This window comes from Actinia tenebrosa, unplaced genomic scaffold (assembly GCF_029948245.1).
Source record: "Actinia tenebrosa isolate PJP-AT-01 unplaced genomic scaffold, QUT_ActTen_1.0 PGA_scaffold0__85_contigs__length_37466705, whole genome shotgun sequence".
NCBI classification, from domain to species: Eukaryota; Metazoa; Cnidaria; class Anthozoa; order Actiniaria; family Actiniidae; genus Actinia; species Actinia tenebrosa.
This window is the reverse complement of record NW_028292569.1, coordinates 21,993,634-22,010,501: the sequence shown is the minus strand read 5'-3', so window position 1 is coordinate 22,010,501 and position 16,868 is coordinate 21,993,634. Positions and strand designations below refer to the sequence as shown.

The following is a 16,868-nucleotide window of genomic DNA, read 5'->3' as shown; positions in this document are numbered from 1 at the left end:
TGACCCAGTAACTGAACTTGAAACACGTGGTTGTCTCTTTGGGGGTACGAAACAGAAATCTTGCTTTTTGACAGGTTTGTTTTTATCATAAAACCCCCTAGATATATGTCTAAGTTTAATCAATTACGTATACATATCAGCATTATTTTGAACAGAAAAGATCAAAAACAGGTTTCCGTGTTTGATACTCTGATCAAAACAAGCGGGATGTCGAGAGAACACGATAGGAGCGTTCTCAAGTGTTCCCCCAACATCCAAAGTGTTTTGTTCAGAGTATCAAACACAGAAAACTGTTTTTGATTTGTTCTATAAAATAACAAACACGCGCAAAGATTGATTTCCGTGTTTGATACTCTGATCAAAACAAGCGGGATGTCGAGAGAACACGATAGGAGCGTTCTCAAGTGTTCCCCCAACATCCAAAGTGTTTTGTTCAGAGTATCAAACACAGAAAACTGTTTTTGATTTGTTCTATAAAATAACAAACACGCGCAAAGATTGAAGAAAAGCAATATCTAAGTAAATCCTCTCTACTTGCAGTCTTATTGAAACTGACCAATGATCGCGCGCGATAGATTAAAAATGACGGTAGCGTGTTTTGATACTCTCATCAAACATGGTTTTCGACCAATTATTTTATAAAATAGATTACAGACAGCTTAAACTTCGTTTCTTCCGAATATGAAGTTATTTATGAATTGTTTTTATCATTGCATATTAATTATATATTTATTCTGAGTTTGGAAGTATAAATTTGCCTGCGGGATTTCTGTGGGTTTGGCGGGAAAATTGTACGTCCCCCCCCCCCCCCCCCCTGTAATCGAGACCCCAGTACTCCCAGTACTCCATTATTATACACATACACAAACATACATAAATACTCTTAACGTATAAGGAACTAAGTTGATGTTCAACTATTTGCAAAACGCCAAATAAATATATGTCTGTGTCTACTCCCCTGCTATGCAAATCCCAGGTATCGAGAATGCTATGAAATTAAACATAAATGAATGTCTGCATTTATATACATTTTTAATCCTTCTTATTAATTGGAAAAATGAAATAATCAAACAAACAAACAAACATTCATTCTTAGTAGCTCTCTTTTATTTATTATTTATAATAGATGATAATTATTTGCATTTAAGAATAGACGATAGACGATAACTGTATTTTTATTTCATACTATAATTATGATCAAGATAAGGTAGGTCACTTCGGATTCTGTACTGATGCGGCTAACGTTATGAACACTCTTAAAAGTTTCATTTAAATTACATTGGCTGCAATTGGAGACAAACGATACAAACGTTAATGAATTCGGATGTACATTAACCTTTTCTCTAAAAACGTTTATAGCATGATCTTTTGATAAAATGAAGAATAAAAATAATAATTAATCGCTTCGGTATATTTACTCTTGAGAATAATGCACGAAATTGAAACGCCGAGCAATCTAATTGGTATGATTTTTATAGCTAAATGTATTAGTAAGGATATATTGTTTATCATTCCAGGAAAACAGATTCATATATAGACTCTATATTTTCACCACGACGTGCATTTTGGCTGCAATCAATCTCACTATATGCGTCACGTTCTGGTATTGGTGGTGGGATGACTTCAGTTGAATGCAGAAGATCTAATTCCGCATAGATGATCTGGCCTTGGCGCTGAAATAATAAAATACGTTATTGGTCAACTAGTACAGTAATCGGGGACGGCATCACTTTCATACCTTTTTCTTACTCCTGTCTACCTGAGCATAAATCGGTATGTCCCCCTGTTGTCTTGTTCTTTTCTTTTTTGACAAATCAACACTTGCATATGGGTATATCATCTTCTATAGCCTCCAGAGGCAAACGAGGCACTCTAAAGTCAACGGAATTGGTTTTAGTTCTTTAAAATATACGTCTTCGGAATATAATTAGATTTTGTAATCGAAACATAAATACGTACTTATTTTCCCCTAGTTGTTCTTTTGTATCTGCTGGTATTATAATAGTCGTTCTTGCAGTTGGTGAAATGGTTATATTTTTAAACCTATGGCTTGCATGATTAGGTTATCAATCATGACTGATAAATTGTTATAATCACTGAGGATGTTGGAATTAAGGATTGGACTGTTTTTAGTTGTTGTTTTTTTTTAATGAAAAAGGGTTAAGAAGCAAAATTCAAGAGAGAGAAAAATAAAAAAAGAAGGAAGGACATCAAGAAAGCGTTGGGGGATGCTGATTTTAAGAATTAAGGTGACGGTGATGCGCTAAGGAGCAGAAGCAGGAACAGGAGCAGGAGCAGGAGAAAAAGGACAACATCAATAAGGAATGGTAATAATAATAATAATAGTATTAATAATATTTTTAAAACGTAATATACCTTGGTAATGGTAATAATGATAATAATAGTATTAATATTATTTTTAAATTGTAATATACCTTTGCTATAACTGTACTTTTCATAGATCATTACCGCAAATATGATAATTATCGTTATCAAGACAAATATTACTGCTCCACCTGCTGCCAATAATGTGATATCGTTTTTGCCGATCTTATTGTCTCCTCCAAGCGGACTGCTCGTCTTGTCTTCAACACAAATAAAATATGTATAAGGAAATGAATATAAAAAATATAGGAATTTTTAAATTTTAAGAGAAAGAAAAAAAGAATGAATATAACAAAATGAGATAAAGATAAAAGTTTGCATTAAATAAAGAAAGAAAAAAAGAAAAGAAAAGAAAAGAAAAAGAAATAAGAAAGAGAACAGTAAACTCATACGAAATGAAGAATATGAAAAGCAGAATAAGAACAAAAGAAAATAACTATATAAAAGGAAAACTAATTAACAGGAAAGAACATCCGATTGTAAATAATAATAATAATAAATTGTATTTTATTATATGGGCTTTATTTAATTTATTTGCGCCTGAAAGGGAAATCATCTTTAATTAAACTTTTACCTTGTTGTACCCTTGGTGTTGAAACTTCTACATTGGTTAAACTTATTGAACTTATGTCTATCGACATCGACGTAGACGTAGAAACTAAAAAAATTAGGCATAACTCTTAGAAAATTAGAAAATTAGATGCATAAGTCTGTATTAATTGAATTTGCAGCTCAGGTTTTCTTTGTATGTATGTGGTGAGATTATGTTTTGCAAATGATGTTTGTTTCTTTGTTTTACTCATTGATTGATTGACTCCATTAATTAGCTATATATACCGCAAACAAAAAAAGTATAAACAATTATAAACAACAAAAAGATAACGTAACGACGTTTCGCAGTCACACTGACGTCGCTTTCTTTTGTTAAAAGCAAAATCACTTAAGGAATATAAAAACAAACCAAAATTTCTAACAACCAAATAAAACGAAAAACAAAAAAATACTTGTTCAATACCCGTTTATAAATCGATTTTCTTAGTTTTCATTTAATTTTCTGTTCGTCAGATTTTGTTAGATTGTCCGTTTTCCTAGGTTATTTGTTTGTTACGTTGCTTAGGTTACCTCGGTTAACTGTTGATATCGAGCTTTGTATACGGTGTGTACTTTATTATATAATACCATAAATAAAACAATAAACCTATTAAAATTATGAATTAAAATTCCACGGGTGAGGCTCATCCACAATTTTAGCTCAAGATAAGTGCGACCTCAATCATCATGCATTTCCACGATGAAACAAATCTAGCAAAAAAAATTGTAATTTTTGACGTACTTGGTTTTCGAAACAAGATTGTGAAGATTGTTTTTGCATACAAAGAACAATTAAAACCATTTAAAGGAATAAATGTTTTAAACCTGTTTGGGTGACATTGATAATGTGTTCATCATAACCAAGTAAATTTTATGCTTTACACATGTACAATCCATAGCTGCCTGCGTCAATGGTTGCTAGTTCCAAGACACCAACACCAGTAACAGTATGAGATCCTGTGGCTATTGATTGATTACGTGTATCATACCACGTGAACAGAGGAGAGGGCACGCCATGGGCCAAACAGTATATCCTGATTTTACCATTATTATCTGAAGTAACTGTGTTATTCGACTGGACTACATCTATTTCTGGTTTGTCTGCGAAGAGAAGGGATTGATTTTTCCGATATATACCTTATATACGTTCAGAAGGTACATCGCCAACTATTCCGATCATGCGCCCGCGTGCAAATGCAGCGGTGTCACTTGAAAGTATTAAGCGGGTTAAGTAAGATTTTACAAGGAAATGTATAGAGCCAAGATAGTTTTCGATCTATAAATTTCTATGTAAACAGTTTTCCACTTGCCAGGGGTAGAAGAACATTATATAACATTAAAGCATTTGATTTTTACCAAACATACTTTAATTTGTTTGGAAAAACCTTTTCGTCTCGATAGTTAGATTTTAACAGCCTTCTTGCCATATGTGCTTTGATAAATTGGAAGAAAAACGCAAAAGGTCAAATATTATGATCAGGATTTCTCAAAATCAGAACTAGTACCTCATTTACCGTGGTCGATCCATAAAATACACACATTCTTAATCACTGATGTAGAATCTGTGGTCGATTGAACGAATTTATACTTTTCGCTTTTCGTCTTTGTCTTTGTCTTTGTCTTTGTCTTTGTCTTTGTCTTTGTCTTTGTCTTTGTCTTTGTCTTTGTCTTTGTCTTTGTCTTTGTCTTTGTCTTTGTCTTTGTCTTTGTCTTTGTCTTTGTCTTTGTCTTTGTCTTTGTCTTTGTCTTTGTCTTTGTCTTTGTCTTTGTCTTTGTCTTTGTCTTTGTCTTTGTCTTTGTCTTTGTCTTTGTCTTTGTCTTTGTCTTTGTCTTTGTCTTTGTCTTTGTCTTTGTCTTTCTGCAGAACAGCTGATAAGTAATCCTTCTGACTCATTTACGCGTATGTTTGAAGACGAAGGCTTTAAAGTGATATTAGGCAAAGCTGTTAAAAGACGAACAAGACTCCATTCAATAAACTGCAAGAATTACAATAATTGGACATGCTAAAAAAAGTACAAAAAAGGATCCAGATTATTAATATTGATCGTGCTAAAAAATACAGCAAAATGAAACCATATATGTACCATTTTACCTAATCTTACTAATAATGAGATGTATAGCATCTAAACATGAACTCAATTTGAACTACTTACAAGTAACGACGAGCTTAACTTTACTTGTTATGGGGTTTCTTCTTGCAAGCCTCAGAACACATCCATACTTACCACTATCAGCCAGAGTGACATTATGGATTACTAGTGTAGCAGTTGATTCTTTACTCACTCGAACAGGGTTCAGTAGTCTAGCAGGACATGTAGCGTTTTGTATGTTCCATTTCCACTTGTTGTATACATTTTCTTGTCCGATTAGAAATGCATCGTCATTGTCAACATAGAACATCCATCTTGGTGAATGAACATCAAACTCTTCCATCTTGTTATCCACACTGTAATCCCACACGAGCTTAGCTGTTTCTCCTACAGACACATATGAAACACTTGGTGGAACTAATGTGAAACGAGCTGCACCTAAAATATTCGACCAGAAAATATTAAAAATGTAAAATTATAGTGTAATTTCAAAATGGACATTCCTGTAGGATAAAGCGATGTTTCTGAGAAAGTAGACAACAAACTCTCACCCTGCGTTCTGCTCACGAGTAACACTATGATAATCAGTGAAATCCATAGGACTAGAGATGCCTCCATTATCTGAAAAGATTAAAGCATTAGTGGATTATTAGTGGATCATAATGATATAGTATTTGAATAGGTAGTGTATTTCACTTTCATGATTGGTTGTTTTATGCATGTGAATGTCTTTCTCGAAACTAAATATCAATGAAAAGTGTTATCTTCCATTCTAGCGCATGATAGCAACAATCAAATGATGCTAAAATGAAATCCATGGTTATTTTGTTGTAATCATTGGACCACTTGATTTAATATCGAGTTAAAACGATTAAGGATAACTGTCCTTCTTGATTTGTGTTTTCTTATTTTTCTTATTTCTTCTGTTAAATAAAAGCAATCCAACTGAGCATAAGTGCGTAAACGTGATTCTTTTTCAAGATGATTTTCTTCTGATGATTCAAATCTTTACATTATACAGTAGGCAGAGTATCACTAAGAAAAAATACTGAACACTTTAAAAAGTGTTACACCCGGTCATTGCAATTAAACTCAGCTTTGTGCTCAAAAGAATGTACCAATGGAGATTGTAATGGATTCAAACATGACTATTGATTTCGAAAGCATCTAAACATTCACGATATTGATGGAAGCCCCTTGTGGTTAAGTATTGTGCTCGAGAGAGGTTTCGTACCCATGAAAGGCGCCATTTGGTTTACTGTCATTGTGTGTAGATGTTGCTCACTTATACTATAATACTACAAATTGTATACACCAGGCTGAGTCTTTAAATGAAAGTCTAATAATAGCAGGAGGAGAGAGTTCATATCCATGGAAGACGCTATTTGGCTTACTGTCATTCAATAAGAGGAAACATGCCTCATGGCGCGAGCCGTTTGTGTGTGTGTGTGTGTGTGTGTAGATGCTACCCACTGCATTCTGCATACGCTGGATGTCCTTTCATTAATTACTACCATCACTTTTACTATGATACCACAAATTGTATACACCAGGCTGAGTCTTTAAATGAAAGTCTAATAATAGCATGTGTTTTTGAGTTGCAATAAACCACATTTTTAATGAGGGAAAAATTATTGGAATTATCTGACAATATATTTAAATGAATATTAATTTGATATATTTGCTTTGTTTCCTTTCCACTTTTGCTTTCTTATTTTATATTATTTATTTTATTTATTTTTATTAGAAACGTTTTCTTTTCTATTTTCCTTTTTCCTTTTTTTCTTGTTTCATTTGCTTTTACTTTTTCTATTTTCTTTTAATAAAACCAACATCACTTTAATACAACTATTTTTCTTCTACGCTTGAATGCAGATGTAGTTGTTGGTATTCTGATCCTTGTTGCTCGTGATTAACACTCGATGTAGCATGTTTTTGCGCTGTCTCAAAGGGATCATTTGCTGGTAACCTTATTTTATCATTTTCCCTTAGTAGCGACTGATACTCGTGCTCTCTTGACAATGACTCTCCATTATTTATTTGTTGATAAAGATGCTGAGTTCCTGACAGAAAGTGCTGCTCTGCAGGGTTCTCTTTTGGTTTCCTTTCGTCCAATAAGGTTGGAGTGCATTCTCTCGATACTGCTCCAACATCAATATTCGGTGGTATCAGGTTTGGTGATTCGTGGGGTGTTTTCGATGCTGCTGGTTCGTGTGTTTCAATTTCTATTCTATCCTGTATACAAGAATATAGTAGAACAGATTGTGTTTGTTTGTCTGTTTGTTAGATAAACCCAAAACATCTACTCTATTCCAATTACTGCTAAGGTTAAGTTGGCCAATCAATAAGTCAAGGGGTCAAGGGTGAGTGAGTAGTCCATATTCAGATATATAGTACCACTTTTTTTTTCACACCCCCCCCCCTAAATAAATTATAAATAAATTAAAAACGTAGTCCAACTCCACCTCTGGCTTTTTTCCCTTCATTTTCATTTTCTTATTACAGACATTTTATAATATTAAACTCACCTCTACAATTGCAAAAGATTCTTCTCTTTTTGAAACCCTAAAAAGCGAAAATATAATTGTCAAAACGTTTATCAAAATTCAGTAGCCTATAGTCTTGAAAAATGGCGTGAACTATGAATTATTTGTTTTTGCATACGGAGTGAGGATATGCAACGTATGGGTTAAACTGATTATATACAGTACGTATATGCAACATGTGAGCTTACCTTTGGTTGTCGCTCCTCTTCCTTAAAACTAGAATATATTTAAAACAATGATAATAAGTGAAAGATAGGTCTACAATCCCTTATTTTGACATTTTTTTGCCAGATATATCAAAGAAAAGAAAGAAATCTAATAAATTATACCATTAAATAATTATCAATCGTTTTACATACTGCACAGATTCTGATTAATACTACGTGACTTGCACTGCATGCTGCAATTAAAGTGTTTACCTTTGAAGCCAGTCCTTTTGAAAATGTAGCACACTAATAGCGCCATGATAATATTCACACCTATTGATATTGATGTTATTATGAAATGAACTGTTGCAAATGTGCGACCTGATGAAAGCAGAAAAAAATAATAATTGATTAAAGGTAAAGCACAGAATGTGCCTGCAGACTTGGTGTAGCGGTAAAGCAAAATCATAATTTTAAAAAATGTCAATGTATAGAAATGAATAAATTAAAATATATGTAACCTTTATTTATACTTATATATGTAACATTGACATAACCTTGAATAAATAATGTCGAGCAAGACCTCTCTCCAGGCTGGGTTCTTGATTCATGACCTTTGAATGATGGTTATAGGATGTCAAGTCAAATGTTAATAATTCAACTGAAGTAGTTAAGAAAGTGGCTCATCAGCTGTTTATTTTTAAATCTGACCTGTAGTGGTTTGTGATGATGATGTCGTTATTCGATGGTGATTTCTACTTGGAATCAGAGAGGGTGGATGGTCTGGGGATAGATGACATTAATTGTTTATGACTAAATCATTCCAAGCATGCATCCATACATCCATCCATCAATCCATCCAACCATCCATCTATCTATCCATCTATTTTTCTTTAACCGTCTAATGTTAATAATATATCATTGTTCTTCAAACCTGTCTGGGTGACATTGATAATGTGTTCATCATAACCAAGCAAATTTTCTGCTTTACACCTGTACAATCCATAGCTGCCTGCGTCAATGGTTACTAGTTCCAAGACACCAACACCAGTTACAGTATGAGATCCTGTAGCTATTGATTGATTATGGGGATCATACCACGTGAACAGAGGAGAGGGCACGCCATGGGCCAAACAGTATATCCTGATTTTACCATCATTATATGAAGAAACTGTGTCATTTGACTGAAATACATCTATTTGCGGCTCATCTGTGAAGAGAGTGAATTATATATTTTCAGTCTGCACTGTTTCAATGATCTTGATTGTGATCATATTGATTGGTACAAACCTTGCAGATTCCCTCACCCCTTCATTTTAGCTTAAAAAAAGCAGTTAGACTCACACTGGACGGTTACCAAGATACTCTTACAAAATGGAGGTTTGTTCAGGTTGTTAATAGCACAGCATTCGTATTCTCCACTGTCATATCTTGTAATATTTGTAATATCGATTGTCACATTTCCTACGCTTTGATTAATGACATCACCCTGTACTTTTTGCCACGTGACGTTTGGCATAGGAGTTCCTAACGCAGAACATTTGATGTGCAGTTCTTGGGATTCATTCATAGGTATGTTTGAAAGGGACGGATTTAACGATAAAGATGGAAATGCTGTAAATATGAAAATATCACAAGTAAATACATATCTATCGTCGCCCTTACAAATACAACAAATAACTAAAAACAAAACAAAACAAATGACATGATTTGAACATTTTCATTAGAATGCATACCATATATCCATGGAAAAATGTAAATTGTACATGCTAGTGCAAAGTTGAAAGTGCAAAGGATATATGGTATACACTTTTACGAAAGAACGAAAGAACGAAAGAACGAAAGAACCAAAGAACGAAAGAACCAAAGAACCAAAGAACCAAAGAACCAAAGAACCAAAGAACCAAAGAACCAAAGAACCAAAGAACCAAAGAACCAAAGAACCAAAGAACCAAAGAACCAAAGAACCAAAGAACCAAAGAACCAAAGAACCAAAGAACCAAAGAACCAAAGAACCAAAGAACCAAAGAACCAAAGAACCAAAGAACCAAAGAACCAAAGAACCAAAGAACCAAAGAACCAAAGAACCAAAGAACCAAAGAACCAAAGAACCAAAGAACCAAAGAACCAAAGAACCAAAGAACCAAAGAACGAAAGAACCAAAGAACCAAAGAACGAAAGAACGAAAGAACGAAAGAACGAAAGAACGAAAGAACGAAAGAACGAAAGAACGAAAGAACGAAAGAACGAAAATATTATAAGATAAAATCAAGATTTTAGGTTTAAGATTGTACTCATCGACTCGAGTGTTATTATGGTTGGATAAATGTCAATGGGAAAACAAAATCATCAACATAATAATATAGAACATTTGAAGTGAGAAAATGTTTAAATTTGGAAATTCAAAATCAAACACTAAAGCAAACAAGACAAAAATTAATAGAAACAAGAAGCACATTTTTCTTTCCAAAAAAGAAGAGGAAGAAGAAGAAGAAGAAAAAAAGAAACAAACAAACAATTATACCCACATGTTACGACGAGCTTGACTTTACTTATTATGGGGCTTCTTGTTGCCAACATCAGAACACATCCATACGTACCACTATCAGCCAGAGTGACATTATGGATTACTAGTGTAGCAGTTGATTCTTTACTCACTCGAACAGGGTTCAGTAGTCTAGTAGGACATGTAACGTAGTTTATGTGCCATTTCCACTTGCTGAATATATTTTCCTGTGCAATTTGAGATACACTTCCATTATCAGCATAGAAATCCCACCTTGGTGATGAAACATCAAACTCTTCCATCCTGTTATCCACACTGTAATCCCACACGAGCTTAGCTGTTTTTTTTACAAACACGTACGAAACACTTGGTGGAACTACTGTGAAACGAGCTGCACCTTAAATATTCAACCACGAAATATTAAAATATAAAAATATAATGTGATAGCAAAAAAAAAAAAAAAAAGGATAAAGCTATATTTCTGAGAAAGTAGACAAACAAATTCTTGCCCTGAGTCCTGTTCACGAGTAACACGTTCATCATCAGTGAAATATATAGGACTAGAGTAGCCTCCATTGTTTAAAGAGATTAAAGCATTAGTGGATCATAATGATATAATATTTGATTAGGTAATGTATTTCACTTTCATGATTGGTTGTTTTATGCATGTGGAATTTCTTTCTCGAAAAATAAATTGCAGTTAAAAGTGTTTTATTCCATTCTAGCGCATTATAACACGAATCAAATGATGCTAAAATCAAGCTCATGTTTATTTTATTGTAATGTGCCCGCGGGATGGTGGGAGGCGAGGGGGGAGGGGGGGGGGGGGGAGGGGAGGGGGCGCTAGTGTCAATGGAACACTTAATAAATTGAGGTATCTTTAACAGGACAGATTAGAGCAATTTTTAATATCGAGTAAAAATTATTAAGGATAACTGTCCTTCTCTGCTCTGTATTATCTTGTTTTTTTGTTTGTTTTTTTTGTTTTAGTTTTTTTGTTTTTTGTTTTGTTTTTGTTTTAGTTTTTTTGTTTTGTTTTTGTTTTTGTGCTCCTTGTTATTGTTATTTCATTCATTTACTAAAAACAAACTTAGCCAAAGGGCGTAAATGTGATTTTCTTTCCAGAAGGTTTTCTTTTGATGTTTCAAATCTCTACAATATACAGGTGGCAAGGCTTCACTGAGAAAAATCGCAGATTTTTTTTCAAAAAGTGTTACCCTCAAGTCATTGAAAACAAACTCAGCGATGTTCTCAAAATAATATACCAGTAATAGTAATGGAATCAAACATGACGATTGATTTCGAAAGCTTCTAATCCTTCAAGATATTGAAGGAAGCCACTCGTGGTTAAGTATTGTGCTCGAAAGAGAGGGTTCGTACCCATGGAAAACGCCTTTTGGTTTACAATTCAATAAGGGGAAACATACCTCATGGCGCGCAATATTACAATACAACAAATTGTATACAGAAGGCCGAGTCTTTAAATAAAAGCCTAAAAATAGTATTTGTTTTTGAGTTGCGAGAAATCACTTTTGGAATTGGAATTATCTGATAATATATGGTATTGAATATTCATTTCTTTTCCTATTTTTCTTTTACTCCGACAAAGGACTAGCGTCCGAAACGTCAGAAAATTGTTTCATCTTTTCACGATGTATAATTTACCGTTTTATTATAAATGTGTAATGTGTAAAATGAAGTAAGAGAAGGAATCCCCCTATATAGCCTTGTAACCATCATGTGCACAGTTTGATGCTATTTTTAAACAATTGGTTTTTCTGCACGCTCATTTACTGCGCGCGCTCTTCGCTGTTTGTTTACGTTTTTGGGGTTTTTCCGTTATTTCGACTCTGCTCTGAATGTGAATGTACACGTCAAAAGCTTGGCAAATACGACAGGAAATTGAAGTAGTAATTTCTTCAACTTTCTGAAAATTTTTACATTTATTTTCCAAAGCTTTATTTCGACCTACATCGTCATCTTGAGGCAGATTTGAACATTTGAACATAAGAAAAGCACAAGAAAACGTTAGCAAACAGCGCAGAGCGCGCGCGTACTATGCGCGTGCTGAAAATCAAACGATCAAATAAATGATATCATTGGATGACGTTTTTAGAATATATTCTAAAAATAGCATCAAAGTGTGCACATGATGGAGCACGGGGATTCCTTTTCTTAGTTCATATTCTCTTGCCTATACATATTGGTTTTCTTATTGGTATTTATTTCTCCTTTTTAATTTACTTTTAGGTGAAACAGATGAAATAAACAAAATAATTAGAATGAAAATTTTATTTCATTTTCATTTCATTTACATATGTAAATCTTACTACAAATATGTTATTTTCAACTGACTACTTGAAGGCACACGCAAATACGCATAATTTACAAACAAAAACAAACAAACGAAAGAAAAAGAAGATTAAAAATTAGATTATTTAAATTTTAAAAGTTAAGATTAAAGTTCAGTTAAGCTAAATATAAAAAAAATAATACGAATATAAGATTATTAAATTAAGAATAAGAAATAGATTAGTATTGTTATTATTATTATTTTCGGAATTCATTATCAATATTATGGAGAACTTTATTGATAAAATCTCACTAAATGTATCAACATCATTACGGGCTTAGCCTAGGCAATGTGGACTAAGTATCACTATATAGTATTTAAATTATTATAAAAGTAATAAATAAATAAATAAAATGTTCAATAATCTATAAAATGGGTATGATACTGTTGGATGTCCTTTTAGTGCTTACTTTCCCGTTAAAAGCTCATGTAGAATATTATCAGGGCCGCGAGCTTTATGTTTTTTAGGTTACTTAGAACTTCATAGTGCACCCTTACCACCGGAACAAAGGGAATACCCCCCCTCTCCCGGGAGTTAAAAATTACCTATGGCGGTAGTAAAATAACCTATGGCGGTAGTAAAGTTACCAATCACAGTAGAGTAAATTACGCATGGAGGTATTGTAAAATTACACATCGCGGTAGAAGAGATACAGTTACAGGCGACAGAAAATAAAGGTACAGATCGAGGTAATGAAATTTTGCACATCGCTGTAGAGTTATCCTATAGCACTATAGGGAAACTGTAAGTTTAAAGTGACAGTTAGAATATGTGACAAATAAATGATGTGACAGTGTAACAAGCCGAAAACTGTTAGCAATTCTATTCATCTCCTTACAAGCTAAGATCTGCAGCAATCCTCCAATAATTTTGACTCCTTTCATCTTTTAATTGGGAACAAAAATCCTGAAAAACAAAATAAAAGAATTAAAAAAAAAAAAAGCTTGCAATTCAAGCAAATGAAATTAGCCAAATTCAAGTTGTAATAAACATCACTATATGATATTTCTATTATAAAGTATGACCTTATTATAAATTTACCTAAATTTAAAAGTGCCACATCACCAGTGCAATATCCATTAATATTAGGTAACCCTCAATGTGCCTTAGTATGTTTGACGAGTTTGGTTCGGGTGGTGCTTAAAAGACAAATAGTTAGGTTAATCAAAAGTTAAATAGAGTAAAAAAATAAAATAAGTTTGAGTTCCCTTATGAAGAAAAACAATAGTTTTTTTTTTTAACAAAAGAGCTCTTCAGCATCCCCCTCTCCCTCTATTTTCTCTTTATTTACTACGGTGTTTCAGGTTAATGAACATGCTGACTCAAGCCTTCCAAACATTTTTAACAAGATATTGTTGAATTATTTATGCAATGCTAACAAAATTAAGGAACTGATGCGAAAACACTATTTTTCACTATTCTCGACTTTCAAACCTCCATAATCCTTTGCGTCTTTGGGGGATAACCAGAGGGTAAAAACCCACTTATTTTGCTGAACACTGATCAGACAATGTTGAAAATACCTTGTTTGGTATTCAAAGATAAAATGAAAAAGTAAAAAACAGAAAAAGATTGAAGACGTTTAAGGTAAATTTTTAAAAAATTTCGTAAGTCAATACATTTTCTGTAAGATGATCTGTAGACGCAAAAATAACTTGGGATAAACTGATAAACAGTATATAGTACAGATTAAAGCAGGTATATTATAAATTCAATTAAGAAACCCTTTCAATTTGGGACAGTTTTTTGATTGGTTACCCCTTAAAAACGCAAGGCATTGTGGGGATTGTGGTGAAAGTCAATAATTTATCTGTAATAAAAAAAAGTAAAATATTAAGAAGGTGCAGAGTAAAGACTAAGATAAAGGAAAGAAACGTACGTTCATTAAAATGATATAAAATGACAATATTAAAAACTAATCATTTAGAAATAGAACATTCTAAATACGACAACTATAGTTTTTAAATATTACGCTTGCATGTAGTATGGAAATGAATATTATAATCTATGCATATCATAACCGTATATCTGTATTCCAGTTTTTTTTGTTTTTGTTTTTGTTTATGCTGAAGCTATCAAAGCCTTACTTGTAATATTCGGAGCAGCAGCTGTAGTGACTGGGGTTAGAAAAGGTCCTTCTGTTGTTGTTACTGAAAACGTAATAATTAAAATTATTTCGCGCGGGATCCATGTGGTTTTACTAGGTGTCTGGGCTAAACTCAAGATGGTTTACCTTCTAACTCCAACGTTAAGTCGATTCAGTGTGTGTAAAAGCTGTGTTCGTCTATATTATATAGCTAAACCTGATTTCTTATTAACATTTTGTGATTAGATAAGGTCATGCATCACTTCATGTGCCGCTTTGATTAAAGCAGATAGTGTTGGTCGATATCGATGGCCCATAACCATCTGTAGTATAATAAACTATCTCTTTTTTTTTTTTGAGAACAAAGTTATGAATTTGTCTAACTTGTCATTGTTGTCGAAATACTACAAAGAGTTTTGCTTCGTAATATCGAACTCAGGCGTTGGTGTTTGTTGTGAAGTTTGTGATCATCCAGGTGAGTGTATAGTCCTAAGGAAGACATAAACATGAAATGACTAAGTTCAGCTCATGTTGTCCAGAGGTAAGTCACCACCAACAACAGTCTTTCTCAACGCAACACTCACCCTGACGATAACCTTCGCAACAAATATGTATAATATGTATATCGTATTATTTTCCTAAAAGAGAATACGGTCTATGTGGATTAGGGAATTAGAAGTTAGGAATCATAAGTTTATATGAAATAAATAAGTTATGTTACTCCCAAAAGAGTGCATACATGCCTTACCTTCTCTGTTTTCTACAACCATTAGGTGCACATAATATGGTAGATAGAACTCTTGATACATCGTCACTGATGCTTGCAATGTATTCATTAGTGTCATTGACAGTAAGGTTCTTCAACACGAACCAAGCACGACCTATTGTCAAGTTTCCAATAAATTCTACTCTCTTTTTCAATGTCGCATCAATATCTTCGTTAAGGTGCACTTTTCCATTATATGAATTAACACTGATAAACTGGGGATGTTGCCCTTTCTTATTCCCCAGCTAGAAGAAAGTAGTGATAAATTATGCGTTCGGTGTGTATACAATGAAGTAGAGAGAATAAGAGAAAAATATCAATGCCCTTGGCAGGATTCGAACCCACGTCTTCGGTATTCTAGTCCGATGTGTTAACCACTACACTACAAGGACCAACCACGCTGGTAACGCAGCCAGAATATGAAATGTAGGGCACTCGTGAAAATCCCAGAGCGATATTTTTTCTCTATAGATAAGTTGAACACCGTAAATAAGTACGCAATTAATAGACATAGTAAAGTAGTGATAAATTATGCGTTCGGTGAAGAAAGGATATCTTTTTGGTCCGTTGAGTTCCACATAAACAAGGCATATTCTCCAATAGAACCATTGATATGCGTTTGACCCTTTATGGCGTATACTTTGTCAAAAAAGAAGAATATTATAAGGTATTGGTATATGTTTGCTATTATATGGTATCATTGAACTGCTGTCTACAATAACAGAGGAGCTCCCACGCGAGCGGGGCACCATAGGTATAGAATATGGTAAACTATGCAACTCAGTTTTCGTGGTTATCGCAATGGGAACCCTGTGCGTAATTCTAAAGTGTCGCCCGCCAGGTGTACATTTCTGATTGGTCGAGCTTTCAAATCACACGTCACTTGGACCATGACGAGTTTTATTAAATTAATTATCTTTTTATGTAAATTAAATTTGTAAAAACGAAACAAAAAAACATGGAAGAAATCATTGAAGAAAAGACTTCGACACAGTGTACGTGCAGATAGAGGTTAGGAAATTTTCTGTTTTGTTTTATTTAGCGTAGATAGCATAGCTACAACATTACCGGAAAACGAGCATCAAGCTAGCATGATGAACGAGAAAAAAATATATACTTGTTGTGTTATCGTAGTAAGAGTACGTCGTAGTTCTTACATAGTTTAAAATTATGATGAAAAGCTAAATTATACACTGTATATACTTACGTTTCGGACGCTAGTCCTTTGTCGGAGTAAGAGAGAAAGAGGCGGTAAAAAAGAGTGTATACAAGATAGAATAAGACAAAAGAAACCAATGAGAACAAGGTAGGCAAGGAAACAAAAACAAACAATCAAAAGACAAATGAAAAGGTTAGTTGAAAGTAAAGCGTTCATTAATCCTGTTGGGACTAAGAGTG

At 33.5% G+C, this 16,868-nt stretch overlaps 2 protein-coding genes and 1 long non-coding RNA gene across 6 annotated transcripts in view; all 3 read right to left on the bottom strand.

Moving 5' to 3' along the window:
* Positions 1 to 1,085: 1,085 nt before the first annotated feature.
* LOC116291123 (lachesin-like) overlaps positions 1,086 to 16,868 on the bottom strand; it is a 46,733-nt gene continuing 30,950 nt past the window's right edge. For 2 of the 3 annotated variants that reach the window (XM_089025826.1, XM_089025827.1), the window contains 4 exons: positions 2,960 to 3,043; positions 2,436 to 2,585; positions 1,739 to 1,872; positions 1,086 to 1,673 (listed from right to left, as the gene is read on the bottom strand). The gene's annotated coding sequence lies outside the window, so the exon portion shown is untranslated. Of the gene's footprint in view, positions 1,674 to 1,738; positions 1,873 to 1,959; positions 1,991 to 2,435; positions 2,586 to 2,959; positions 3,044 to 16,868 lie in introns of all 3 variants that reach the window. The other variant, XM_089025828.1, reaches the window with a different exon arrangement.
* LOC116288349 (uncharacterized) overlaps positions 6,818 to 16,868 on the bottom strand; it is a 36,966-nt gene continuing 26,915 nt past the window's right edge. Inside the window, exons 2-7 of the mRNA XM_089025934.1 lie at positions 8,470 to 8,541; positions 8,316 to 8,372; positions 8,032 to 8,139; positions 7,801 to 7,828; positions 7,595 to 7,631; positions 6,818 to 7,301 (exon numbers count right to left, since the gene is read on the bottom strand). Coding sequence (XP_088882060.1) covers positions 6,915 to 7,301; positions 7,595 to 7,631; positions 7,801 to 7,828; positions 8,032 to 8,077 — 498 coding nt within the window. The 5' untranslated portion in view covers positions 8,078 to 8,139; positions 8,316 to 8,372; positions 8,470 to 8,541 and the 3' untranslated portion in view covers positions 6,818 to 6,914. The remainder of the gene's footprint in view (positions 7,302 to 7,594; positions 7,632 to 7,800; positions 7,829 to 8,031; positions 8,140 to 8,315; positions 8,373 to 8,469; positions 8,542 to 16,868) is intronic.
* On the bottom strand, positions 12,539 to 16,838 carry LOC148913825 (uncharacterized). 2 transcript variants are annotated; one of them, XR_016119035.1, is made up of 5 exons: positions 16,678 to 16,838; positions 15,453 to 16,109; positions 14,706 to 14,768; positions 13,660 to 13,757; positions 12,539 to 13,524 (listed from the first exon to the last, which is right to left on the bottom strand). It is a non-coding gene; the product is annotated as an uncharacterized LOC148913825 (long non-coding RNA). The 2 variants fall into 2 exon arrangements; XR_016119034.1 differs by lacking the exon at positions 16,678 to 16,838 and having other exon boundaries at positions 15,453 to 16,249.